Source organism: Miniopterus natalensis, chromosome 1 (assembly GCF_054644295.1).
Source record: "Miniopterus natalensis isolate mMinNat1 chromosome 1, mMinNat1.hap1, whole genome shotgun sequence".
NCBI classification, from domain to species: domain Eukaryota; kingdom Metazoa; phylum Chordata; class Mammalia; order Chiroptera; family Miniopteridae; genus Miniopterus; species Miniopterus natalensis.
In genome coordinates this window covers 6,587,477-6,609,820 of record NC_142081.1, presented here as the reverse complement: position 1 = coordinate 6,609,820, position 22,344 = coordinate 6,587,477, and the positions used below count along the sequence as shown (strand labels likewise).

Here is a 22,344-nt window from a genome sequence, read left to right as displayed (position 1 = left end):
TGGGCACATACAAAAAGCAGCCAATGATGCATAAATAAGTGGGACAACAAGTCGGTGCTTCTCCCTCTCTCTCCCCCTTCCTCTCAATAAGTAAATAAACAAACAAACACGTTTACATTGTGCAATCAATTATTCAGTCTTTAGCCTCCTTTAATCCAGTACAGTTCCTCCACCCTTGTCTTCCGTGACACTGACGCTGTTTAACAGTGCCAACCATTTAGTTCATAAAATTTCCCTTATTTTGGATTTATGACTGCTGCTTTATGATTTGATTTAGATTAGGTACTTTTAGTAGGAACAGTAAGTACATAAGTGATGTGTGTCCTTTTCAGTTGATCACATCAGGACACACATGAAGTCACTCTGACCCATTATTGATGAGGTTAAGTTTGATCAGGTGGTCATTTATGGTGGTGACTATCAACCTTCTCCTGTGAAAAAGAAACTTTTCCCTTTGTAAATAATATGTAGCCCTGGCCAGGTGGATCAGTTGGTTGGATCATTGTCCCATGCACCAAAAGGTTGTGGGTTCAATTCCTGGTCAGGGTACCTACCTAGGTTGCGGGTTCCAATCTCCAGTCGGGGCACATACGGGGGGCAACCAATGGATGTTTCTCTCTCACATCAATATTTCTCTCTCCCCCTTCCTCTCTCAAAGCATACTGTCAGGTGAGGATAAATAATAATAAAAATAATACTATGTAATCAGTGGGAGATAATTTGATACTGTCTAAATATTAAGCTCCTCAACAACCCTTCACCAAATGATATTAGCATTCATTGATTGATGATTCTGTTTTGTATCAATTTTTTACTATGGTGGCCAAAAAAATGGCCACTATCTTTTTGTTTTGTTTTGTTCTAAGCAGTGAAGAGCCTTCCTTTCCCTGTCTCCCTTAGATACTTATTTATTTATTTGTATCAACATGGACTTAGAGGTTTTTTTAAATTTAGTGTGTTATAATCCATTATTGTTATTACTCTTTTTGATACTCAAGCATTCCCAGATTTGGCTAATGGGAGCCCTTCAAGCCCAATCCAGTGCCCTTTTAACAATTCTCCATCAATTTTTCAGCCCTTCTTTGCTGTCTGGCACAACACTTTGAATCTTTAAAAGGCAATAGGTAATTGGTAATAATAATTAAACCATCTACATGCTAAAGTTCCTATGGGTGAACAGTGTAGATCAGCAGAGAAATGACGCTAAAGGTACAATCACACCCTCACAGACCCAAGTCCTAACATTTTATCTAGCTCACAAACACAATGCAAAGTAATAAATACCGAATTTAATGCAATTAGGTTACTTTCCCAATCTCTGAAAAATGAAATAGAAACAATCGGGAACACAGGACACACCTACCTAGGCGAGGTCTAGGTCGGAAGACCATTTCTAGCCCTTTCACTTCCAGTGCACAGTTATCCTGTAGCAAGGAGCCCCATGGAACTGACAGAGAAATTGACTGTATGAATCCTTCAGTGACTTCTAAAGGTGCATCTGCTGACTCCAGGATCTCATTGAGACACTAAAGAGAAAAAACAAGTGCAATTTGAAATCACAAGAACTTAAAATTGTTAACTTATTCAAAGATGCTGAATATGCTCATATATGTGTCAGGCACTAGGGATGAAGGAAGCAGAGGCCCAGTTAAAGACGATTCCCGGTCCTCACTAAGCTTACAAATTTGTCTTACCATGAAAAGCACAAGTAATTAAAGTCTGACGAGTTGCATGACAGAGGAAATGCACTGTGCTATCTGAACGTGTAAAGAACTTAACCAGGAGATTCAAGGCAGGCCAGCTAAGGAAGTGCTATTTAAAGCTGAGACCAGAAGGCTAGGAGTCAACCAGGCAAAGTGTTCCAGGCAGAGAAAAAGGCATGTGCAAGGATTCAAAAAAAAAGCAGAGGTCAGAGAGTGCAAGCACACATATTTGAGATACAAGAGTATCTGGAGAGAAAAGCTGCTCTAGCTCTAGTGTACTGTGCCAGGGTGATGAGCCAGAGATAAGGCCATAGAGATAAGGGAGAGCAGAATCCAAAGCACCTTGTAATTCATGTTAGAGTCTGAAATGTATCTCAAGGGCAAGGTGAAACTATCGGAAGACTTTAGGTAAGGGCGCAGAGATGGGGTTAGAACTATTAGAGGGCCTCTCCTGCTGCCAGGTAGAGAATGTATTGAAGGAAAATAAAACTCAGGCATAATGGTTGTTATGAGGAGAAGCTAGAGAAATTGGTTTGGCAAGGAGAGTGACAATGAGGACAGTTAGAGGTGGATGGATTGTTGTAATATATTTGGAAGCAAAGTTAATTGGCATCATGAGGGACAAAGAAAAGCAGTAATGAAGAATGACTCCCAGGTACTGGCTTGGGCAACTGCTTAGACAGTGGTACCATTTACTGAGACAGAGAAACCTGGAGAAGCTGGTTAGGCAACAGGTGGGGAGTGCAGTTCCAAAGCATACATTTGAGCAGACATCTAGGTGGAGTTGTCTAGGAAGCAGCTAGAAATTCCAGTCTAGAGCTCAGGAGAGTCATCTGGGCTGGAGATAAAGAAGGGCACTATAAACACAGAGGGTAAATGAAGCCACGGGGGTGAGGAGAGGCAACCTTACAAGCCTAATGCTGAATACTGAGTGAGATTGCGACTGGCTCAGGTTTTATTAGAGGTCACTACTGAAAGAATTTCTTCATGCTGGGGCTTGTGTAACCCTACAGACTTTCTAGAAAGTACATGGGCATGGGTGGTTTCAAGGTGCAAACACTCCGATCCTCACTCTCTAAAGATATCTTCCCAAGACTGACCTTCCTCAGAAGAGTACGCACAGCAGTGGCATCAGGTTGGGTCTCCTTACCCATACCCCTTTGTATAATCTCACTTCTCCCACTTAGCCAAAAAAGGCCTCTCTTTCACCTTCCTGGATCTTCCCTTGCACACTACCTGGGGTATAAAAATCCCCAAGCAGAGCCAGCAATAAGTTTTCTGGTCTTTTCCTATCTTATACATATTTTTGACATGACACTCGAAGAAATTCAAAGAACTAAGTGACATTGCTACTGCAGAATCCTTTCGGTTCTCATCTACTTATTTATGACATCAGAGTTTCTCAGGCTTATAACTATTTCAAAAACTTAGAATGAGCTCTCGCTGGGTGGTTCAGTTGGTTGGAGAGTCATCCCATACACCAAGAAGGTTTCGGTTCCATTCCTGGTCAGGGCACATACCTAAGCTGTGGGTTCGATCCCCAGTCGGGGAGTGTATAGGAGGCAACCGATCGATGTTTCTCTCTCTCTCTTCCTTCTTCTCTCTCTGAAATCAATAAAATTATATCCTCGGGTAAGGATGAAAAAGAAAAGAAAATGTATATTAAAGTACCCAGTACAATATATAGAGATATAAGGTGGTTAATGAATGGTCACTATTCTCTTCAAAAGCAAACTAAAATCCCCCACCTTGACACCATGTCCCCTTTAGTCATCAACCTCATTTCTTTCTTTAGTCAAGGCAGCTATTTTCTCAAACCACAAACTACTATCTCTCTGCCTTCTAACCCTCAGCTCCTGTGAAACTGCTCTTAACTGCCAATAAACTGACACAGGCAATGAACAACGTTCAGTGCTCATCTTCCTTGAACTCGCACCTTAATCTAATTCCTAGTTTGAAATTCTAACTTTCTTTGGCTTCCAGAACACTCTTCACACTGTCTTTTTTTCCCTTCTTCACCACTTAAGATGATGGCTTTCATCTAAGCTTCATCTTCATCCTTTTTTGTTTCTCAACTTAATCTACAACCGCCCATGCACTTTATGCCATTCCAGTGTTTCAGTTACCACTGACGCTGACAACGCCCAAATCTTTATCTCTAACTCATCCTCGACTCCAATACTACATAGCATTTTCAATCACTTCAATGGGAAAAGAGCTCGTGAACTTGTAAGACAGCCCATTCCAACCCCTTGCCTCTCTTCCTACCACTTCGAGACCCATGAAGTTAGTAGTCTTCGAAAACATATCTATCCCAGAGGGCATAATAGGTGATCCAAACATGGATGTGAGTAAAAAAATTAGACATTCTATATTAAATTTTTCACATTTTTAGATTTAAAAGTTATACTAATATTTAATATACAAAGGGAATTGGCACCCTCACTCTGGCCACATATCAGACTGGTACAAAGAGAAGACCAGTAGTTCTCCAACGGGGAAGAGTTAAGAGCGGTGCCCTCAGTTGGATATTCCGCTTCAGCACAATGGAAGTGACTTGAGCATCATTCTACATGATAAGAACACACCTAAGCCCTGGCCGGCGGCTCAGGTGGTTGAAACATCACCCCGTACACCAAAAAGGTTGTGAGTTTGATTCCCAGTCAGGGCACATACCTAGGTATCAGATTCGATCCCTGTTGGGGCGCATGTAGGAGGCAACTGATCAATGTTTCTCTCTCTCTCCCTTCCTCTCTCTCTAAAAAAACACAAAACAAAACAAAAAAAACCACAATAAAAAAACATGTCCTCATTGAGGATTAAAAAAAACAGACCTTTAAGCAGTATAATCTTTGTAAAGAGACAGAAAGTGATAATAACTTTCCGATTTCCCAGTTTTTCTTATTGTCCCAGAAAGTGACAATAACTTTCTGATTTCCCAGTTTTTCAAATACTTAAGAGTTTACTTTAAAGATGAAAAGCAATTTTTTTCTGCATGAGCAGAAGAATTCTAAATACGCTGACTACTTATGTGATGACAGATAGCTATCAGTAGTAGGTGCTGCCGAGCAGGTATATTCCAAATAACAAAACAAACCTTAGCTTTTCAAAGTAAAGACACCACTTTAGTAATGAGTGAGAACGTAACTGCTTGTCAAAGGATACTTGTAGTATGGGGAGAATGTATTGAAAAATTATATTTGGAAACGTCTCCACTGTTACAAGATTTTGTTGCTAAAATAATATCTGTTAAAAATACTGTCTGATCCCCACTCAGGGGCGTGCAGGAGGCAGTTGATCAATGACCCTCTCTCATCATTGATGTTTCTATTTTTCTCTCTCCCTCTCCCTTCCTCTCTCTGAAATCAATAAAAATATATGAAAAGAATAATTAAAAAAATAAAAATACTGTCTATTTTTTAAGTCATTATCTATACAAGTTATAAAAGGTATGAAAGCATGGAAAATTATCCCAATGAACCTAAAAGTGTTGCTGAACAGAGGTTTTTTAAAACGCCTTCTAATTAATTAGCAAGAATTATTGAAATCAAGGAAAAAAGGGAATGTCACTGCCAATTTCAACATAATCCTGTGCATAACTGATGGTTGAGAATTGAAACATTAGTGATGTCCCCAATGACAAAATTCTTTCATTTGGATCTATGAATCTGTGAGGTATGTTGTTGTTTTTCAGTAATAAAAGTCATTCGAATCAGGTGTCTAAAGTAACTGAATTTGGAATCAGAAGTTTGAATAGCTATATCTAAGTGCCACATCAAGATTGATCTTGGTCATCAACAGAACACACTATAATCAATTAATAAATAAACAACAACAGCAAACGTTTACTGGACGCTTTTATTTGACATTATCATTTGGGTTGGGCATATCCCTTGCATTCGAGGAACAGAACAGAACAATCTTCAGAATAAGTCTAGCCAATAATCACTCTGCCACAATGATCCTGAAGTCAAACTATAAAATTCAAGTATCACCACCTCTGATTTCCCATGAGGATTAAACAAAGTAAGAGTGTCTTAAATTAAAAGATGCTCAATAAACATTTACTGTCCTTTGCAGTCACAGGATTAATAAAGAAATAATGGCCTTAGCAATTAGAATTTTCGCTGTACCACTTGTTGGCCGTGTCACTTGGGGAAAATTATTTAACGCCATCTGTAAAATGGAAATAACAATACCCACCTTATGAGGTTAACATGAAAAGTCACTAAAGAATAACGCATACAAAGCCATTCAGCTCACAGAAGATGGGTAATAAGTGTCCAATGCTCCTCCTGAAAGATAGCCTGTTCATAACTGTCCCAAAATTTCAGACTCACAGGTCATCAATTTTATTTTATTTTTTTGTGGGTCACTGAATTTTAAAATATCCATCATAATCCCTATCTTCTGGTAAGAGTTACAGCAATACAGTACCCTGACACAGTGCCTGGCATAGAGTGGACACTCCACTAATGTTTACTGAATGCAGGTGAACTACTGTGCCCAATGTCTGTAAGGCTAACTGTGGCAGCCTGGGCTGGCCTGGTGTGGGACTGGGTCTTTCTGCTACTCAGATCAAGGCTCTTTCCACTATCCTATATACTCTCCCTACTTTAAATCATCTACTTAACAGATATTCATGCTAGCACAAATCAATTTTAGGGTCATAATACAGTATTAGCATAACTCAAGCTTTTCGGGTTTCTATGGCCAAGGAAATCATCACTTTGTTAAGATACTTTTACATAAAAGAAAAAAGCACAGCTTTTTACACAGCTTAAATTAGCAGAAAAAAGTTTCCTTTTGTTTTGCACAACTATCACTGGAAAACCAGCATTCTATTTATGATTTCCTAAAGGGATTGCTTTCACTATAGCAAAGCTCTAGAACGGTACTACCAATTCACACTGCAAGCAGGGAACTCGAGTGCAATAAACAAAGGGGGTGGGGGAAGGAGAAAAGCCACCTGTCAAACCCAAGGCTGAGTGTACTTTCAGTAAAACACTATTCAGTGAACATACAAATGCAAGTACCATTGTATGCGGGAGCTGAAATGCACATGAAGCACCAGTGAGACGCAATGGGTCAACTCACGGTCTCTGAATGACAAGTAGAAAACAGGATTTTTAAATGTCTGAGAATTGCTGCTTCAGCGCTTTTGCAACACCTGTCACGTGAAACAAACAGCGCTACCACGGCCACACGACCATTCACGGGCTGGCCTCGCAACACATCAACAAGCAAAGGCGGGCGGGCGGGCAGCGCCGGCCTTCGCCTAACTTTCTCCAGATGGCAAACGCCGTGCAAGGAGCCAGCCCGAAATAAACCACCGAACGCCCCAGAATTCCGACATCCCCGAGGTCCCCCTCCTCCTTAACCTCTCCCAGTGTCGCCCCACGAAATAGGGCTTGTTTGCCACGGGCCCCCCGCGAACCCCTCAACCTGAAGGGGCGGCACTGGTCCCTCCACGGGCCCCTTCGGCGACCCCAAGCCGATAACCCGACCGATTCCCACAGCGTAGGCTCCAATGTCTCTGTTAAGTTTCCGAAACACGTGATTTGGGGGCGCAAACTTGCTAGTAACAGATTAAACAACCCTTTCGTCTATCTGAGCCCGGCCGCGCTTCCCAGAGAGGATCTGAATGTCACCCGTTTTGGATGACACTCCTTCAAACCGCCCGAAAGAGGGGAGTGACTCCCGACGGCCGGCCGCCCGCAGCTCTTACCCATTTGTCCAAGGGGACCTGGGCGAGGGACCCGGTGCCCTGGTACAGGTCCAGGCTGAGCTGCTCCAGGCTCAGCTTCTCCTGCAGGAAGTGGCCCAGGTACCTCTGCAGGAGGTACCGACAGGCCCTCTTCTTGATGGACTCTGAAAACGGCCAAGGCATGGCGAGGGCTGGCGGCGGGGCCGGCGGGGCTGCGGGCGGCGGCGGCTCCGGCCTCGCGGCCCAGGCTCCGGCTCCAGGCCGCGGCGGCGGCGCCTCGGGTCACGGCCGGCGTCCCCAGGCCGCGGCGGGGCCTAAGCCCGCGGCGGCCCCTCCATGCCCGCTGGGCACCAGGCGACCCTCAGGGCGACCCCATCTCCGGCGCCGCGCCGCTCGCTCTAGGCCCGGCGGAGGCGAGGGGCTGAGGAGCCCCTGTCGCGCCAGGCCCGGGGGCGCTCCGGGGGAACCCTCGTCGGCACAGAGAGAGGGGGCCGGAGAGTGCGCTGGCAGGCGGGGGGCCTGGCGCAGGGGCTCCGGGGGACACCTCCGCCGCCGCCGCCGTGCGACGAATTTGTTGTCATCCGAGGGCGCGCTCCCGGCTCTGGAGACGCTCCCGGCGCGTTCGCGAGACCCGGACTCGGAGCGCGCGCCCCGGCGCTGCCGGAAGTGACGCCACACTGGGCGGGCGGAGGCGGGAAGAAGGACCCGGAAGAGAGCAGTTCCGGCTCCGAGGGGGCGGGGCGAGGGCGGGGAGGAGAGGGGGAGGCGCCGCAGGCCGGCCGGGCTCCCTGGGTGGGAAGGCCCGCGGACGCCGCCGCGCAGGTGAGCGGACGCGGGGGCGCTGCGGGTCGGCGGCCGCCGGGAGGAGCTACGGGCAGGGCGGGCCCGGGGCACGCCGAGCCGGACGCGGCGCAGCTGGCGGGCGGTGAGGGGCGGTGGCAGGAGGGGCCCGGGGACAGGGGTACCGGGGTCCGGAGGCGGGTCCGGCCTGGGCCGCCCGCGTCACCCCAGAAACGGGCGCTCGGAGTGCCGCCGGCCCCGCGGGGAGCGCTGCAGCCGCCGCCGCGGATATGGAGCGGGGTCGCCCATTGTCGGCAAGTTCCTCGTCGCCCGGCCCGTCCAGGTATTGTTCCCGAAGCTGCGTCCCCGGTCCCGCCGCGCGGCCGGCAGCTCCCGGGGCGCCCCCTGCATCCCGGGGGTGCTGCCTCGGGGACCAGGAAACTTGAGCTTTCGAGGCATCTGAGGGCAGAGCTGCTTTCTCTGACCCCTCGCGAGCCTCACGCCCCGGCGGAGACGTGGGCGAAGTCCTGTGCGGTTCCGGGAAGCGGCGCCATCGTCTTTCTGCCTGTGAGGAGGGAGCGGAGCTGGTGCTGCGCTCGGCGCCCCGAAAGGCCTGCGCGGGGGTCCCCGCCCGGGAGCCGGGGGGCCTGGCTTACGGTCCTGCCGGCGCCGCTTCGCCGAGCCCCTGGTGAACCGGGCACTGCCCTTTGAGCCTCTGCCAAGTGGGAGCGTATTAATGTCTACCCCCCGAGGGTTGTTATGGAATTAAATGATACGAGTGAGGACCGAACTGAAACAGAGTCCTGCTCCGTGTAGTTTGATTGAGGGTAGTAAGTTAAGACGACCTGTTTAGGGAGATTTTGTTTGTTGGTGATTCATGAATGCCTTAGAAATACTAACAACCCCCAAATACTGTGAGATGGAGAAAGCTCCGGTGCCCTTTCCACAACCAGCTTTTCGTGTTGGAGCCTGTGTGCTCCCGGAGCATGCGGTTGCTTGGATTGTTGTGCCCCTGTGCCTTGGAGACTTGTCCCGAGCGTTCCCAGTAACTTCAACTCCCTTACTCTTCATTCATTCATTCAAAAATATTTCTTAAGGGTCCATTAATGAAAGCGTTTGCAACTGGTAAGGTGAAAAGGGTAAAGAAGGGTCAGGGCAGAACCTTCAAGGAGCTTATGTTCTACAGGGATAGACCTATTTCTTTTTTCAATAAATACGCACTGATTTCCTGCATGAGCCAGGGACTGTTTCAGTGCTGGCGATACAGCACTGAACCAGCTAAGGCCCTGCCCTCCTGGAGTTTACATTTTATTGAAGGCTGGAGAAACAAACAATAGTCAAGTAAATGATAGGCCCCAAATGGCAGAGTAGCTAAGCAGCAGGGCTGAGGCCAGCCTCATCAGTCTGTTCTAGAGCCCATTATCAGTCCCACGGTACAGACCACTTGTTCATGTTGAGAGGACTTTGCAGACTGATGTATGATACAATAAAAGTAACCACGATTAAGAGACTGCCTTCTAGCCCTCAGCTGACTGTAATTCAACTGACAAGTCAAAGTTTCTTTCGTGGTGAAAATTTGAAATTTGTATACTGTTCTTGAAATCTCTGGCTCTGTTCTCTTGTCGAGGTGGCTCCTAAATTATTTATGTATGATGTTATGAGGAATCATTTTGGAAACATCATACGAAGTGATGCAATTTAGCAGAATAACTAATAGCAACTGTAAGGTATTCCAGCTTTTGAAGGTGCTGGCAAAAGAATATTGCTCAGAACCTGGTGGAAAACCAATTTAGAGTTTAAATGGAAAGCAAAGAGGTTTTTCTAGTTTATATCTAGTTGATTTGTTTTGTGCTGGTTAGAATGTACTTTAAATATAGTTCCAAATTATATAGAAACAAAAACGAATCCTTGGATTTTTTTAAGCATTCAATTTCAAGAATCTTTTCTTAGATTCTTATTTACAGTTTCTGGTTTTGAAGGAAAAGTTGTTTACAGGATTGAAGTGTTGCTGCTCATTGACAGTTTAAAAGGCTTCTCAAATTAATACTATATATTTCTTAACCCTCAGCGCCCCCCTTAATCAACAACAATACAATACAATTCTGTTGACTTGATTGGTTATTACTAGGTTGTGTGTATATGTCTCTGTCATTGTTGAAAGTGGGGTGCAGAGTAATTTTCTAAGTCAGTGTACAAATGGAATAATAAACCATTTGTATTTGAATCACAAGTACTTTATATTTGTAATACTACAAATGATTCTGATTTAAAAGTTTATTTCAAAATAAACAAGTGTCAGAGCTATTGAAAACAGATAAAATATTGTTATAGAAAATAAAGGTTAAACTAAATTTAGCTTTGCCTAAATTCTAAATGTTACTAATTATGATTAATCACCTTTCTTCATCTTTACTTTCAAAACAGTTGGAAATGCAGATAAATTCAAACCTCTCATTTGGAGCTGAAGCTACCAGTTACTTTATCTCAATAGCCTGGCTTCCCTAAGAATAAAATTGTTTCTGCTTCCTTACATCTTCTACTTTCCAATATATGACATTTTTTATGTTTTTATTTTTTTATTTTTTTTTAACATATCTTTATTGATTTCAGAGAGAGGAAAGGAGGGGGAGAGAGAGAGATAGAAACATCAATGATGAGAGAGTCATTGATCGGCTGCCTAGCCCACAACCCGGGCATGTGCCCTGACCAGGAACCGAACCCCAATAGCCTGGATCCTAGGTCGATGCTCAACCACTGAGCCACACCAAGCCAGGCTATATGACATTTTTTAAAGTGTTTGTTTTTTTTTGGTCTTATTGCAAACATAATAAATTTTTTGCCATAGAAAAATTAGAATGTAAAAAGTTAAGAAGTAGAAAATAAAGGACTTAGTGATCAATATCTTGATAACCAGTTTCATGAATTCCCCAAAAACACTAACACAGCCCATAAATACCAACACCTGGAGTAAGAGCTATTAATAATTACCTTAACTTTTAACAAAGAACAGTATTATAACTGATGTGGGCAGAACTAAAAGACTTAGAGAAGGTCTAACTCAGTGCCAACCTCCTACCCTTCTAGCAGCTCCTACCTCTTACCTGTTAACTTTATACCTCCAGACCCAATTCCTGGAATTTTCAGCCTTTTGAGTTAATTCCTTGGTTTGAGCATTATTTGTCTTACTTTCCACTCAAATATTCCAGGGAAAGGAAACCCTAGAGGTGGGAAAGCATAACCTAAAGAGGACATATTTTGAGACTTCTATTAATTTAAATTCTAGATAGTTTTGCATTATACTCCATAATTCTGTTACTATAGCAATGGTATGTATTTTCTAGGAATGTCTACCATGTTTTTCCTGTGGCTTTCAATGCCCCTTGTGAATCAGAGGACTTTTGGAAACTCAAAAAAGACTAAGCACAGTTACTGTTTCCATCACCCAGAATGGAAAACCTAATAATTCATATGGCATTGGGTAGAGTACTCCAAAAGGTTTTACCTCCATTGTGGGGCAAAATTAACCAGATACTAAATGCAGCTTTAATACCACCTTTAAAAGCCTAAAAGCAAGACCCAAGAGGATCAAACTGTTCTCAAATAACTATATTCCAGGACAATGCTCAATAATATTATAGGAATATAAAAATATCCAGCACCATACAAGGTAAAATTCACACTGTCCAGAATCCAATAAAAATTTACCAGGCATGATAAGCAGCAGTGTACAACCCATAATGAAGAGAAAGATTAGCAATTGAAACTAACTTAGAAATAACACAGTGAAATTAATAGACAAGGACATTAAAACTATTCATATGTTAGAAAAACTAGAGAAAAGAAAAGATAGAACAAATTAAGTGGAGACTAAAAAAAAAAATTTTTTAAACACCAAGTAGAAGAGATTAGATACTGCAGAAGAAAAGATTTGTGAACCTGAAGGTACAGCAATAGAAACTATTCAAAATGAAACAAAGAGAAAAGAAACAAAAAAGTAACAAAGCAGTGAGAAATAGGACAGTTTCACTTGGACTAATGTTCATGAAATTGGAGTCCCCAAAGAGGAAGGACAGATAATAATAATGAAGAAATAATGGCCTAAAATTTTTGAAATTTGTTGAAAACTATAAACCCACAGGCAAGTGGCTCAGTGAACCCCAGGCAAAAGAAACATGAAGAAAACTATGCCAAGCGGAACAAAGATAACAATGGCATCAGATTTCTCATAGGAAACAATGGAAGCAAGATGATAGTAGAGAAACATCTTTAAAGCCTTGAAAGGGGAAAAAACTGTCAACCTGGGATTTTATACCCAGCAAAAATACCTTTCAAAAAGGAAGGTGAGAGGAAGATTTGTTCAGATATACAAAAGCTGAAAGAATTTAACAACAGCAGACTTACACTGCAGGAAATGTTGAAGGAAAACTATCAGAAGAAAAATGACACAGATCATAGATGCAGATGTAGACATAAAAATATCCAGCACCATAAATATCCAACACGAAGGTATGAGGGACACCAGAGATAGTAACTATATGGTTAACTGTAAAATACTTGTGCTGTGATGATGGTGCTGGAGTTACAAAGCATGAAACCTATAATTAAGGAACCTTTCCAAACAAGACAGTGAACTTGACAAGTACTCTAGGGCTCCTTTTAATAGAACCATGTAAACTGCCTGTTTACATTGCCTATCCAATGTGTTAATCAACTGTTCCAAAAAGAAAGGGCAGAAAAAAAAATCTCTTCAACTACCTTAGCACTCTTTTCCTACTGATAGGAAATGGACACTGTGGTAGAGAGAATAATGCCCCCTGCCAATGTTGCCTGTGTCCTAATGCCCAGAAACTGTGAACATGTTACCTTATATGGCAAAAGGAACTTTTTCAATTTCTCACCTCCAGAATTGTAAGAAAATAAATTTATGTTATTTTAAGCCGCTAAGTTTGTGATAACCTGTGGCAGCAGCAGTGCAAAACTAATATAGACACATTGATATTCAAATTCTACAAAGCTTTCATAAGCACTTTCTATGTTACAGGCACAAAAATATCAGGTTTCCTTTTTTTTCAACCTCTTCTATAAAGCGGTTGAAGAGCTTCGTCAATCATTACTTTCATTTTTGGTTGTCTCCTAAATCAGGATATTTTCAGTTGCCAGTAATGAGAATTTACTGGCTCCAGTAACTGACAAGTGCAAAGGTTAGGCAGCCGTCAGGGCCCTGGCAACTGAATCTTTTGGCTCTGTTGTTTTCCCATTTGGGGCACCATCTTGGGCTAGTTTCCCCTATCTCAGGGTGACGGCCAGAAACAGCTGGAGCTCTGTGCTCTATTCTGGATTAAGATGACTAGAAAGAATTTCATGTATTGTTCATTTAGGGCACTCTATAACTGAGGGTGGGGTCCGTCTCCCCAAATTACTTCACTCAAAGGAAAAAGAGCATTATGAATCCCCTTGAAAAATCTGGGTGCTATTAGGAAGGGGAAAGGATATTGATATATAAGAGCCCTTTACAACCAACAAAAAAGAAATTATAATAATACTTCAAAATATTAAGAGTTTACGATATTATTGACTTGTGTAATGCTTTAATAATAAATTATATCTTTATGTGTATCACCAAAAGTTCTGAATGTCTCCTTTTTTATTTGTCATTCAGAGACATTTTAGACCAAAAAAATTTCAGTCTTAGGAAAGATATCTCTTTTTTGTCCCTTGGTGCTAATTATTACACAACAATAATTTGATGACCTACTTCCCGACCCATGAGGATTTCTTCCATCCTAGTATTGGATTCTTTATCTTTCTCCATCATTAAGGTCCTAATTGCAATGAACTAGACTCTTGCTTTAAAAAGTTTATATACTGATAAGCTGTTTCATATAAACATCTTTTTCATGTAATAATTATTTTTATTTCTGACATCCCTAATTGAGATATTTGATTACTAAAGCCAAATAAAGATGTTTGGTATTCATGATGTTAAGAGATTTATAGTGGACGGTCATGTTTCAGTCTTCGAATTGACTCTGTTAAAAAAAATTAAATGAGCTCATTTCTTGTAAATAAAACCAAGTATAAAGGAGTATAATGATTATTTTTAGAGTAAAGTAGAAATTTTTAGAAAACAAATATTTTCACTATCATACAGTAAGTCAGGATTAGATTTTAATTATCTGACAAATTAATCCAGCAATAATTAGTAAATTTATAGTTAACTTGTATTGTTAGGAGTGACTAAATCTGAAAGTGCTATAGGAGGCTAGATAGAGGATCTTAAAACATATCATTAGTTGAAATAGGACTAGAGGAATATATTATTTGTACATTTGCTATGTGATTTTTTAAATAGCTTTATATAGTTTATTATGAATCGCCTTTAGCAAATAGTTTTGACTTTTTTTAATGTTTTTATTGATCTTTTTAGAGAGAGAAACATCAGTTGTTTGCCTCTCATACACACCCCAACTGGGGATTGAACCCACAACCTAGGCATGTGCCCTGACGAGGAATTGAACTGGCGACCTTTCAGTGCCTGGGATGACACTCAGCCAACTAAGCCACACTGGCCAGGGCATACTTTTGATTTTTATAATGTATAAATGACATACAGCTACAGGAACTCTAGCTCCTTAAGATTTTTGATAATAGTCTCTAGTAACTATATAGTAGAATCACCCACGAGTTCTGAAAAAATTCCCAGAGATTTTTTATTCAATTTCTCTGAGGTGGGGGAGAGTCAGTAGCTGAGGATATCATTCTTTGCCTCTCCAATTGGCAAATATTAAAAAGTATTGGAAAGAAATGTGGTAAAAAAGAGCATATTAGTCCTCTGTATTCTCTTGGTGGAGTTTAAGTCAGCACAGCAGTATCTGCTGAAAGTTAAAATGAGCGTGTGCTTTGACTCAGCAATTCCAGTTCCAAATAATCCTAGAAAAATAATTGCATGTTTAAAAAGAAGAATGTACTAAGACCTTTACTGAGGCATTGCTTGAAATAGCTAAAAACTAATATTGTCAATTCTTAACACTATGGGAATTAAGTTCAGGGGCAGAAGTGGAGAACGGGCTCTTTTTCCTGAAAATCTATAGGTGTCTATAATGTTGCTGTAAAAAAGTATTAGAAATTATTTTAAACAATATTTTCCAGAAAAGTTAACTAATGTTTTCTACTAAGTAGCAATTGTAAGGCATAGGTACTTTCTTTTCTTTTTTAATATATCTTTATTGATTTCAGAGAGAAGAAGGGAGAGGGAGAGAGAGAAAGAGAAACATCAATGATGAGAGTCATTGATCAGCTGCCTCCTGCACCCCCTGCTGGGGATGGAGCCCCAAACCCAGGCATGTGCCCTGACCGGGAATTGAACCGCGATCTCCTGGATCCTAGGTTGATGCTCAGCCGCTGAGCCACACTCGGCCGGGCAAGGCATAGGTACTTCCAAGCAAACAGTAATATTTGGAATGTCTTTCTGTAAAGTTTTATGTCTACTCCTTTGCAGAATGGAAACAGACTGGAATCCCATGGAGATAAGCAGTATGTCAGGATTTGAAGAAAATGCAGACGTGAACGGTTTTGAAGGAACTGATATGAAAGACATGAGGCTAGAAGCTGAAGCAGTTGTAAATGATGTTCTCTTTGCTGTTAACAACATGTTTGTCTCAAAAACCCTGCGCTGTGCAGATGATGTGGCCTATATCAATGTGGAAACGAGAGAAAGGAACAGATACTGCCTGGAGCTCACTGAGGCAGGGCTTAAGGTAAGTGCCTTTTCTTTTTGGAAAAAAATTGTTTATATCTTTACCACTTTATCAAAGAGGGGTCAGGGAGTGGGAAAGAGAGTCTCTTTGTTTCACGAGATACAGTTTCCTTACGATGTGAATGAATCGTGTTCTGTACATTCCTTGCTAGAGGATCACTTACACTGAAACAAATTGCAAAGCCAGCAACTCTACGCCTCTCAGCTCCCTCACAGCTGCCACGTAAATAGCTGCTTGGCTTAGAGAGTAATACCTGAATTTACTAATTTTTTTACACTCCTTTCTAAGTCCCTAAACTTGTACTAAAAGCTTGTAGTCTTTACAAATGGATCTTAAATAGAGATCGGCAAATCAAAAGTAGAGATAAATGACCCTGGGTAAATTAATTCTCTTTTACATCAGTTAATTCTAAGGTAGCTATGGCGAGGTAGGAAGGGTTCTGATCAGAGTCATAAGTCTTACATGTGAATTTGAGTGATCTTGGGTAAGTCAGTCAACCTTTCTCAATGTGATTCTTTATAACCTGGAGATTAAATTTAAGAACTCAAAAGGATTGGAGGATGATTATCTGAATAAAGTATGCAGAAAGATCTAGATCAGTTACAAAACTTGGCATGTAGGTACTTAAATATTTTTTCAGTCTGATTCAGTTAACATTCATTGAGCAACTATCCTGTGTCAGGAATGGGAAATGAAACTATGAATAAGACATGATTGCCCAGCCTGCATGGCTCAGTGGTTGAGCATCGACCTAGGATCCGGGAGATCGAAGTTGATTCCAGGTCAGGGCACATGGCCGGGTTGTGGGCTTGGTCCCCAGCAGGGGTGTGCAGGAGGCAGCCAATCAATGACTCTCTCATCATTGATGTTTCTCTCTCTCTCTCTCTCTCCCCCTCTCCCTTTCTCTCTCTGAAGTCAATAAAGATATATTTAAAAAAAAAAAAAAAAAAAAAGACCTGATCCCTGTCCACTAGGAAGACCAGTAAGAAAGGGGCAAATAGAACTGTAATACAGAGGTTCCCCCAATTATTCACAGTTTTACTGTCCACAGTTTTAGTTACCTGTGGTCAACCATGGTGTGAAAATACTAAACTGAAATTCCAGAAATAAATAATTTATACAGGGGTGGGCAAAAGTAGGTTAAATTGCCAGCCATCATTACCTGAAAGATAAATCATAAGTAAGGATACAAAATAAGGAGAACAAGACAAATAATACAAATAAATAATACAATAATTAAATAATAATACAAGAATAAACTGTTTCGCGTACTCACAACTGTAACCCTACTTTTGCCCACCCCTGTACGTTTTAAGTTGCATGCCTTCCTGAGTATGTTGCCCAGGACATCCCTTTGTCCAGCGCTCCCATGCTGTATACAATACCCGCCCATTAGTCAGTAGCCCTCTCAGTTATCAGATCGGTTTTCAGGGAGAGAGACCACGTTTATATAATTACTATAGTATATTGTTATAATTGTTCTATTTTATTATTAGTTAATCTCTTACTGTGCCTTACTTATAAATTAAACTTTATCATAGGTATCTCTGTATAGGAAAAAACGTAGTACTTATAGGGTTTGGTAATGCCCGTGGTTTCAGGCATCCACTGGGGGTCTTGGCACATATCCCTGCAGGTAAGGGGGGACTGCTGTACACTGTAGAAAGGGCTGCCATAGAGCATGGTTCTGAGGAGGTAAGAGGCATCTTCCTCGGGTGTCTGCCTCTGCTTCTCATTAAAACAGTAACACCACCACTTCTGTTTCTAACACAGACTTGCATCTTCTGTGGCTTGAATAGGTATCATAAAAATTGAGATTTACAGAGGGAATTCACAAGCTTTAGTGAAGTCAACAAAAACTAAAGTAATTTTGCCCTAGACTGTGCTGGTGAACTGCAATATGTCTTATAATCTTGGTGGACAGAAAAGCTTTAGCTGCATTTAAAGAAAAAAAATAAAACAGTAGCATTCCCTTTCGTCTCACTGAGTTGTGCATTCATTTCCATTAGGTAGTAACAGGTAACTAATTGCAAAGGAGGATTAAAGCCACAGACTCTTTCTGGAATTCTTTATAAAAGGAGCCCAAACCAAATAAAGTGTGACAGAGCTGTGGACCAGTAATATATTATCTATCACAGTGCGTTCATACAGCAGACTCAGTATACGTGGAGTTAAATCGAAGCATGTTTTTTTTTGTTTGTTGTGGGTTTTTTTTAAATATATCTTTATTGATTTCAGAGAGAGGAAAGGAGAGGGAGAGAGAGAGATAGAAACATCAATGATGAGAGAGTCATTGATTGGCTGCCTCCTGCACGCCCCCGACTGGGGATCGGGCCCTGACCGGAATCGAACCCCATTCGCCTGGATCCTAGGTCCACGCTCAGCCGTTGAGCCACGCCCAGCTGGGCTGAAGTGTGTTTGAGATTATGAAAATGAAACACTGTTTTGGGTAGCTTTTTAAACTTTTTCTCTATTTTACATTTGTTTTAGGACAAGGAGCAGGTGAATCAAACCATTAAAATTTTGAGAAAAAATTCTAAAGAGAGCATTTTGCATGGGTTGTTCCCATAAGTTAGAAATTGCTTAAATATTAAAGGTTGTATTAAAATATGCATATTTTAACTACTGATTGAAAAAAGTGTCACTAGAGAATGACCTACGTAAACCATTGGTTTTTGCTGTGTGTCCCAAGGTAAATCTAATCATCGCACTCCCTGTTCTCTTGCAGGTGGTAGGCTATGCTTTTGACCAGGTGGACCCTCATTTACAGACCCCCTACCATGAAACAGTCTACTCCCTGCTGGACACACTCAGCCCCGCCTACCGGGATGCCTTTGGGAACGCGCTCCTGCAGAGACTGGAGGCTCTGAGGAGGGACGGCCAATCATGACTGAGCCTTTTCCTTAGGGGGTGGCTGCTGGTTCAAATCGCTGCCGTAAAGCTTGAAATTCTTGCATATGGTCATAGAAAATGCATCTTTAGTTTTATGTCGTTATCGTTTCTTGCTTCAAATTTGGCTTTTGATTCAGAACATTACTGACTGATGAATCGTCTTTCTTACTTCCTGATTCATTAAGGGAATCCTGCTCCTTTGCTATGATTCCATCATTGAGACATTCAGATTTCTTCATAGAGCATCTCTGCGTTTCTGAACCGAATCAGTATTTCATTGTTATTCCAGGGCTTTGATGCTGCCAGCACTCTCTGTAACATAGGAAATTCTGGATTTGCACAGTAACATAGGATTTAAAAGGACCTAAATGCAAACTTTGATTCAGCTTGCTAAATCAGGGGTTTACTACTAGCTTGGACTAACTTTGTAATAAATATTTTGGTACTAGCCTTACTGGAAACAAGTTATCAGCCAGTTTCCCCTGCACAAATTTTGAAATTCATTAGTTCACTTAATCTATTTATATTACTGATATGGACTGATAAAGGTGAATTAATTATATATTACTTAGCTAGTATTAAATGAACAACAGGAACTGAAATAGTTCAGTACTCCTTGTTTGCAACAGCCAGCCACTAAAGACAAACCGTTAGCAAATGAATGTAATGATTACTTTTTCCAAGGTATTTAAGCACATAAGCAAACAAAGGAACAGGCTGCATTCTTTTTCCCAGCAAAGAGCATCTTCAGTGTGGGATCTAAAAGACAGAAGATTCTGATTTCCTGAACAACAATATTTTGGCCTGTGTTGACTGTTCTTATGAATGTTTGTTTACATGATGTAAGCGTATATTCAGAAAGTATTTTGGCTTCAGCGTTTACTTTCTATAACGCAGTGCTTTGCCATTCCCACCGCACCCTCCTTCCCCCGCAGACGTAGTGTTTCGTCTCAGCGCTAAATCCACAATGTAACACGAGTGCATTGTATGGGTTTGAAAACCAAAGGTTGAGGAAGCACTCCAAGACTTAATATTTGAAAAAGGGAGAGATCTGTATTTTATATTTTATTACAGGTACTAATATTTATAAACTTAGTGAACTATACCATGCTGCTGTGTGTTTTCAAGAACATGTTGAATAGTAAGGACTGGGGAAGTTGTTTTTTTAATAATAGTCAAAAGCAGCAGAGGTTAGAAATGTACTAAAATTCTGCATTGGGACACTCCAGACATCTGTCATTTGCAGGCCTTTCTTTTGTGAATCATTATTAAGTAGTAGGTACTATTAGGCTCTGAAGGTTACGTAGACCAGAGCAATTAGGGTTTAGTCCGGCCACTGTTGCTTGTCCAGCCTCATCGGGATGCTTCCATTGTAGTCGATAATGCGTATTCATTCTCAGCTTCACTTTCGGATGCTTGACTCTTTGGGCCGTGAAGTCTAGCTTCAGGTTGAACTTTCTCATGCTAATCTCAGGCAAACTGTAAAGGGTATTTTTAAACGTTGAATAAAATTCCATTTATTCATTTTGAATTATCTGTGCAGAAAGTGATTGTACGTTTAAAAATGGAAATTGTTCATTTTATGATGAATCATTGATTCCATTGATTCCAGGATTGATTCCTGTTTCCATTTTTGAGTTAGGTATTGTTACCTTTTAATGTGAGGTGAGTTGCTCTTTTTATTACTATGAAAGAGGAGCAGAGAGAGAAGACTTAGTGAAACACTGATATTAAAACTTCCACTAGATAGTAAAACCTCAATTTTACCTAGATTGTTTAAAGAATTTAAGCAGATAACTTAAGCCTTGATTACACGTCCAAAGGAAAAATAAATAACTCTTACAAATCAGTGAAAAAAATGAGAATGGGCAAATAATAAAATCAAACAGCTCAGGAAAAAAATACAGATGTCCAGTAACCACTTGAAAGATATTCACCCTGACCAGTAATTCAAGAAGGGTAAATAGGTTTAGCTATGTTGGGCCATTTCACCTAATCACTTAATTTCTCTTATTTAAATATAATGATAGCAGTAAGGATTTAGTGAGAGGCACTCTTACATCTCTTGAAGGATATACTGGTGAAACCTTTCTGGAAAATATTGGTAATAGAGCCTTTACAAAGCTTGTAATTTCTGTATTGGTAATATCCCAGCAATCTAGCATGGCGATGATTCAGCAGATGTTCATTTTCTCTAATGAAAAATTGGAATGTCTCTAAAGGTAATTAAGTTATGCCACATTCTCTTGACAGAAAAATATACAGCCATTAAAAAAATCATGAAAAAACTGCAATGGGGGAAAATTAAACTACATGGCAAAAATATAAAACTAACCTATTTTGAAAAATACTCTTCTATGTAATAGGAAACTAAAATAAGACATTCTACATGTTCATAGTCCTCCACTAGGTGGTAAGATAGGTAATTTCCATTTTCTCTATACTTTTTCACATTTTCTACATTTGTTTGTGTAGGCTAATTAAAGGGGAAAGCCATAGACACAGGTGAAGAACCTTTCTAGCAAAAGCACCAAGCTGTGTCCAGTTGTGTCCGCTCCCAGAATCCTTGAAGAGGCAGTATGATTATGAAAACAGTGCACACCTCACTCCCCACAGTGGCCCTCTCCTCACCTTTCCTCCAGGTCCAGAATCAATTGCTACACCTCCAACACAGCAAATCATAGCTCCTTCCATCGCACACAGCTCCTTCCATTCTCTCGCCAGTGTTAAAAAACAAAACGTGTTGATTGTCAAGGGAGAACAGGTTAGGAAAACGCTGAGATTCTATATGACACATTGACTTCAGAACTCTGCCTTCAGCTACTTTGTTTTGTGGTGACATAGCTGAGACTTGGACAGATTGAGGGACTTGTTCAGTGGCCCACCTGTGAGCAGTAGAGTTGGGCAGAACTCTGGTCTCCTGATTCCACCAGCTTACCCTATACAGTGGGCATTAGTAAAAGCATCTCTTGAACTCTGGTTGTATGAAAGCTGTTTGGTATATGTGTTAATTGGTATAGTAGAATTAACAGAATCTCCTTTCCTAACCTACCACTATGTAAAATTCTCTGGAAGCCATCCCTTTACAACTATGGCACTAGCACATGTACCTGTTACCAGTAGTGTGAACTATAAGAATGAAATGGTGAGATTGTTTATAGTAGCATGACAAGTTGATAACTTTCAAGGTAACTGTTTAACTTCATATCAACAGGGAGAAACTCAAAATCTGGAAATGAGACATCTAGTGATTTCTAGAATATTTGACCTAATAAGTCATTTGAAAGAATCTGAAAAATACTCCCAAGTTTTGCACTGGTCTTGCATGAATACTTTTATATTTAAGCTGACAGCACTTTGTTGTTGATAATTTTTAGAAAATGTTGCTATGAGCAGGCTTTTTCCAAATTGAGTTTGCAAAATTTCAAAGTGTTATTTTATCAAAACAAGGTTCACCTTTGGAGACCACTTCAGAAAACGCTTCCATGCATGTCTGTCTTAGTCC

The 22,344-nt window shown here is 41.1% G+C and overlaps 2 protein-coding genes across 4 annotated transcripts in view; one reads left to right on the top strand and one right to left on the bottom strand.

Annotated features, from left to right (window-relative positions):
* Positions 1–7,609, bottom strand: part of ATG2B (autophagy related 2B) — a 59,963-nt gene extending 52,354 nt beyond the window's left edge. For both annotated transcript variants that reach the window (XM_016201016.2, XM_016201017.2), the window contains exons 1-2: positions 7,432–7,609; positions 1,364–1,526 (exon numbers count right to left, since the gene is read on the bottom strand). In XM_016201016.2, coding sequence (XP_016056502.2) covers positions 1,364–1,526; positions 7,432–7,593 — 325 coding nt within the window. In that variant the 5' untranslated portion in view covers positions 7,594–7,609. The remainder of the gene's footprint in view (positions 1–1,363; positions 1,527–7,431) is intronic.
* Positions 7,610–8,187: 578 nt separating this feature from the next.
* GSKIP (GSK3B interacting protein) lies at positions 8,188–20,370 on the top strand. 2 transcript variants are annotated; one of them, XM_087818361.1, is made up of 3 exons: positions 8,188–8,232; positions 15,689–15,947; positions 18,676–20,370. In XM_087818361.1, the coding sequence occupies exons 2-3, from the start codon at positions 15,690–15,692 to the stop codon at positions 18,835–18,837; spliced, it is 420 nt and encodes a 139-aa protein (XP_087674487.1). In that variant the 5' UTR covers positions 8,188–8,232; position 15,689; the 3' UTR covers positions 18,838–20,370. The 2 variants fall into 2 exon arrangements, with proteins under 2 accessions (XP_087674487.1, XP_016056505.1); XM_016201019.2 differs by lacking the exon at positions 8,188–8,232 and adding an exon at positions 8,481–8,533.
* Positions 20,371–22,344: the final 1,974 nt, after the last annotated feature.

What these genes read in the sequence shown, in the direction of transcription:
- GSKIP (XM_016201019.2), top strand. Translation starts at nt 8,481, where the DNA reads ATGGAGCGGGGTCGCCCATTGTCGGCAAGTTCCTCGTCGCCCGGCCCG. An exon ending in TCGTCGCCCGGCCCGTCCAG is followed by an intron (nt 8,534 to 15,688) that starts GTATTGTTCCCG and finishes ACTCCTTTGCAG; the next exon opens with AATGGAAACAGACTGGAATC. An exon ending in TCACTGAGGCAGGGCTTAAG is followed by an intron (nt 15,948 to 18,675) that starts GTAAGTGCCTTT and finishes GTTCTCTTGCAG; the next exon opens with GTGGTAGGCTATGCTTTTGA.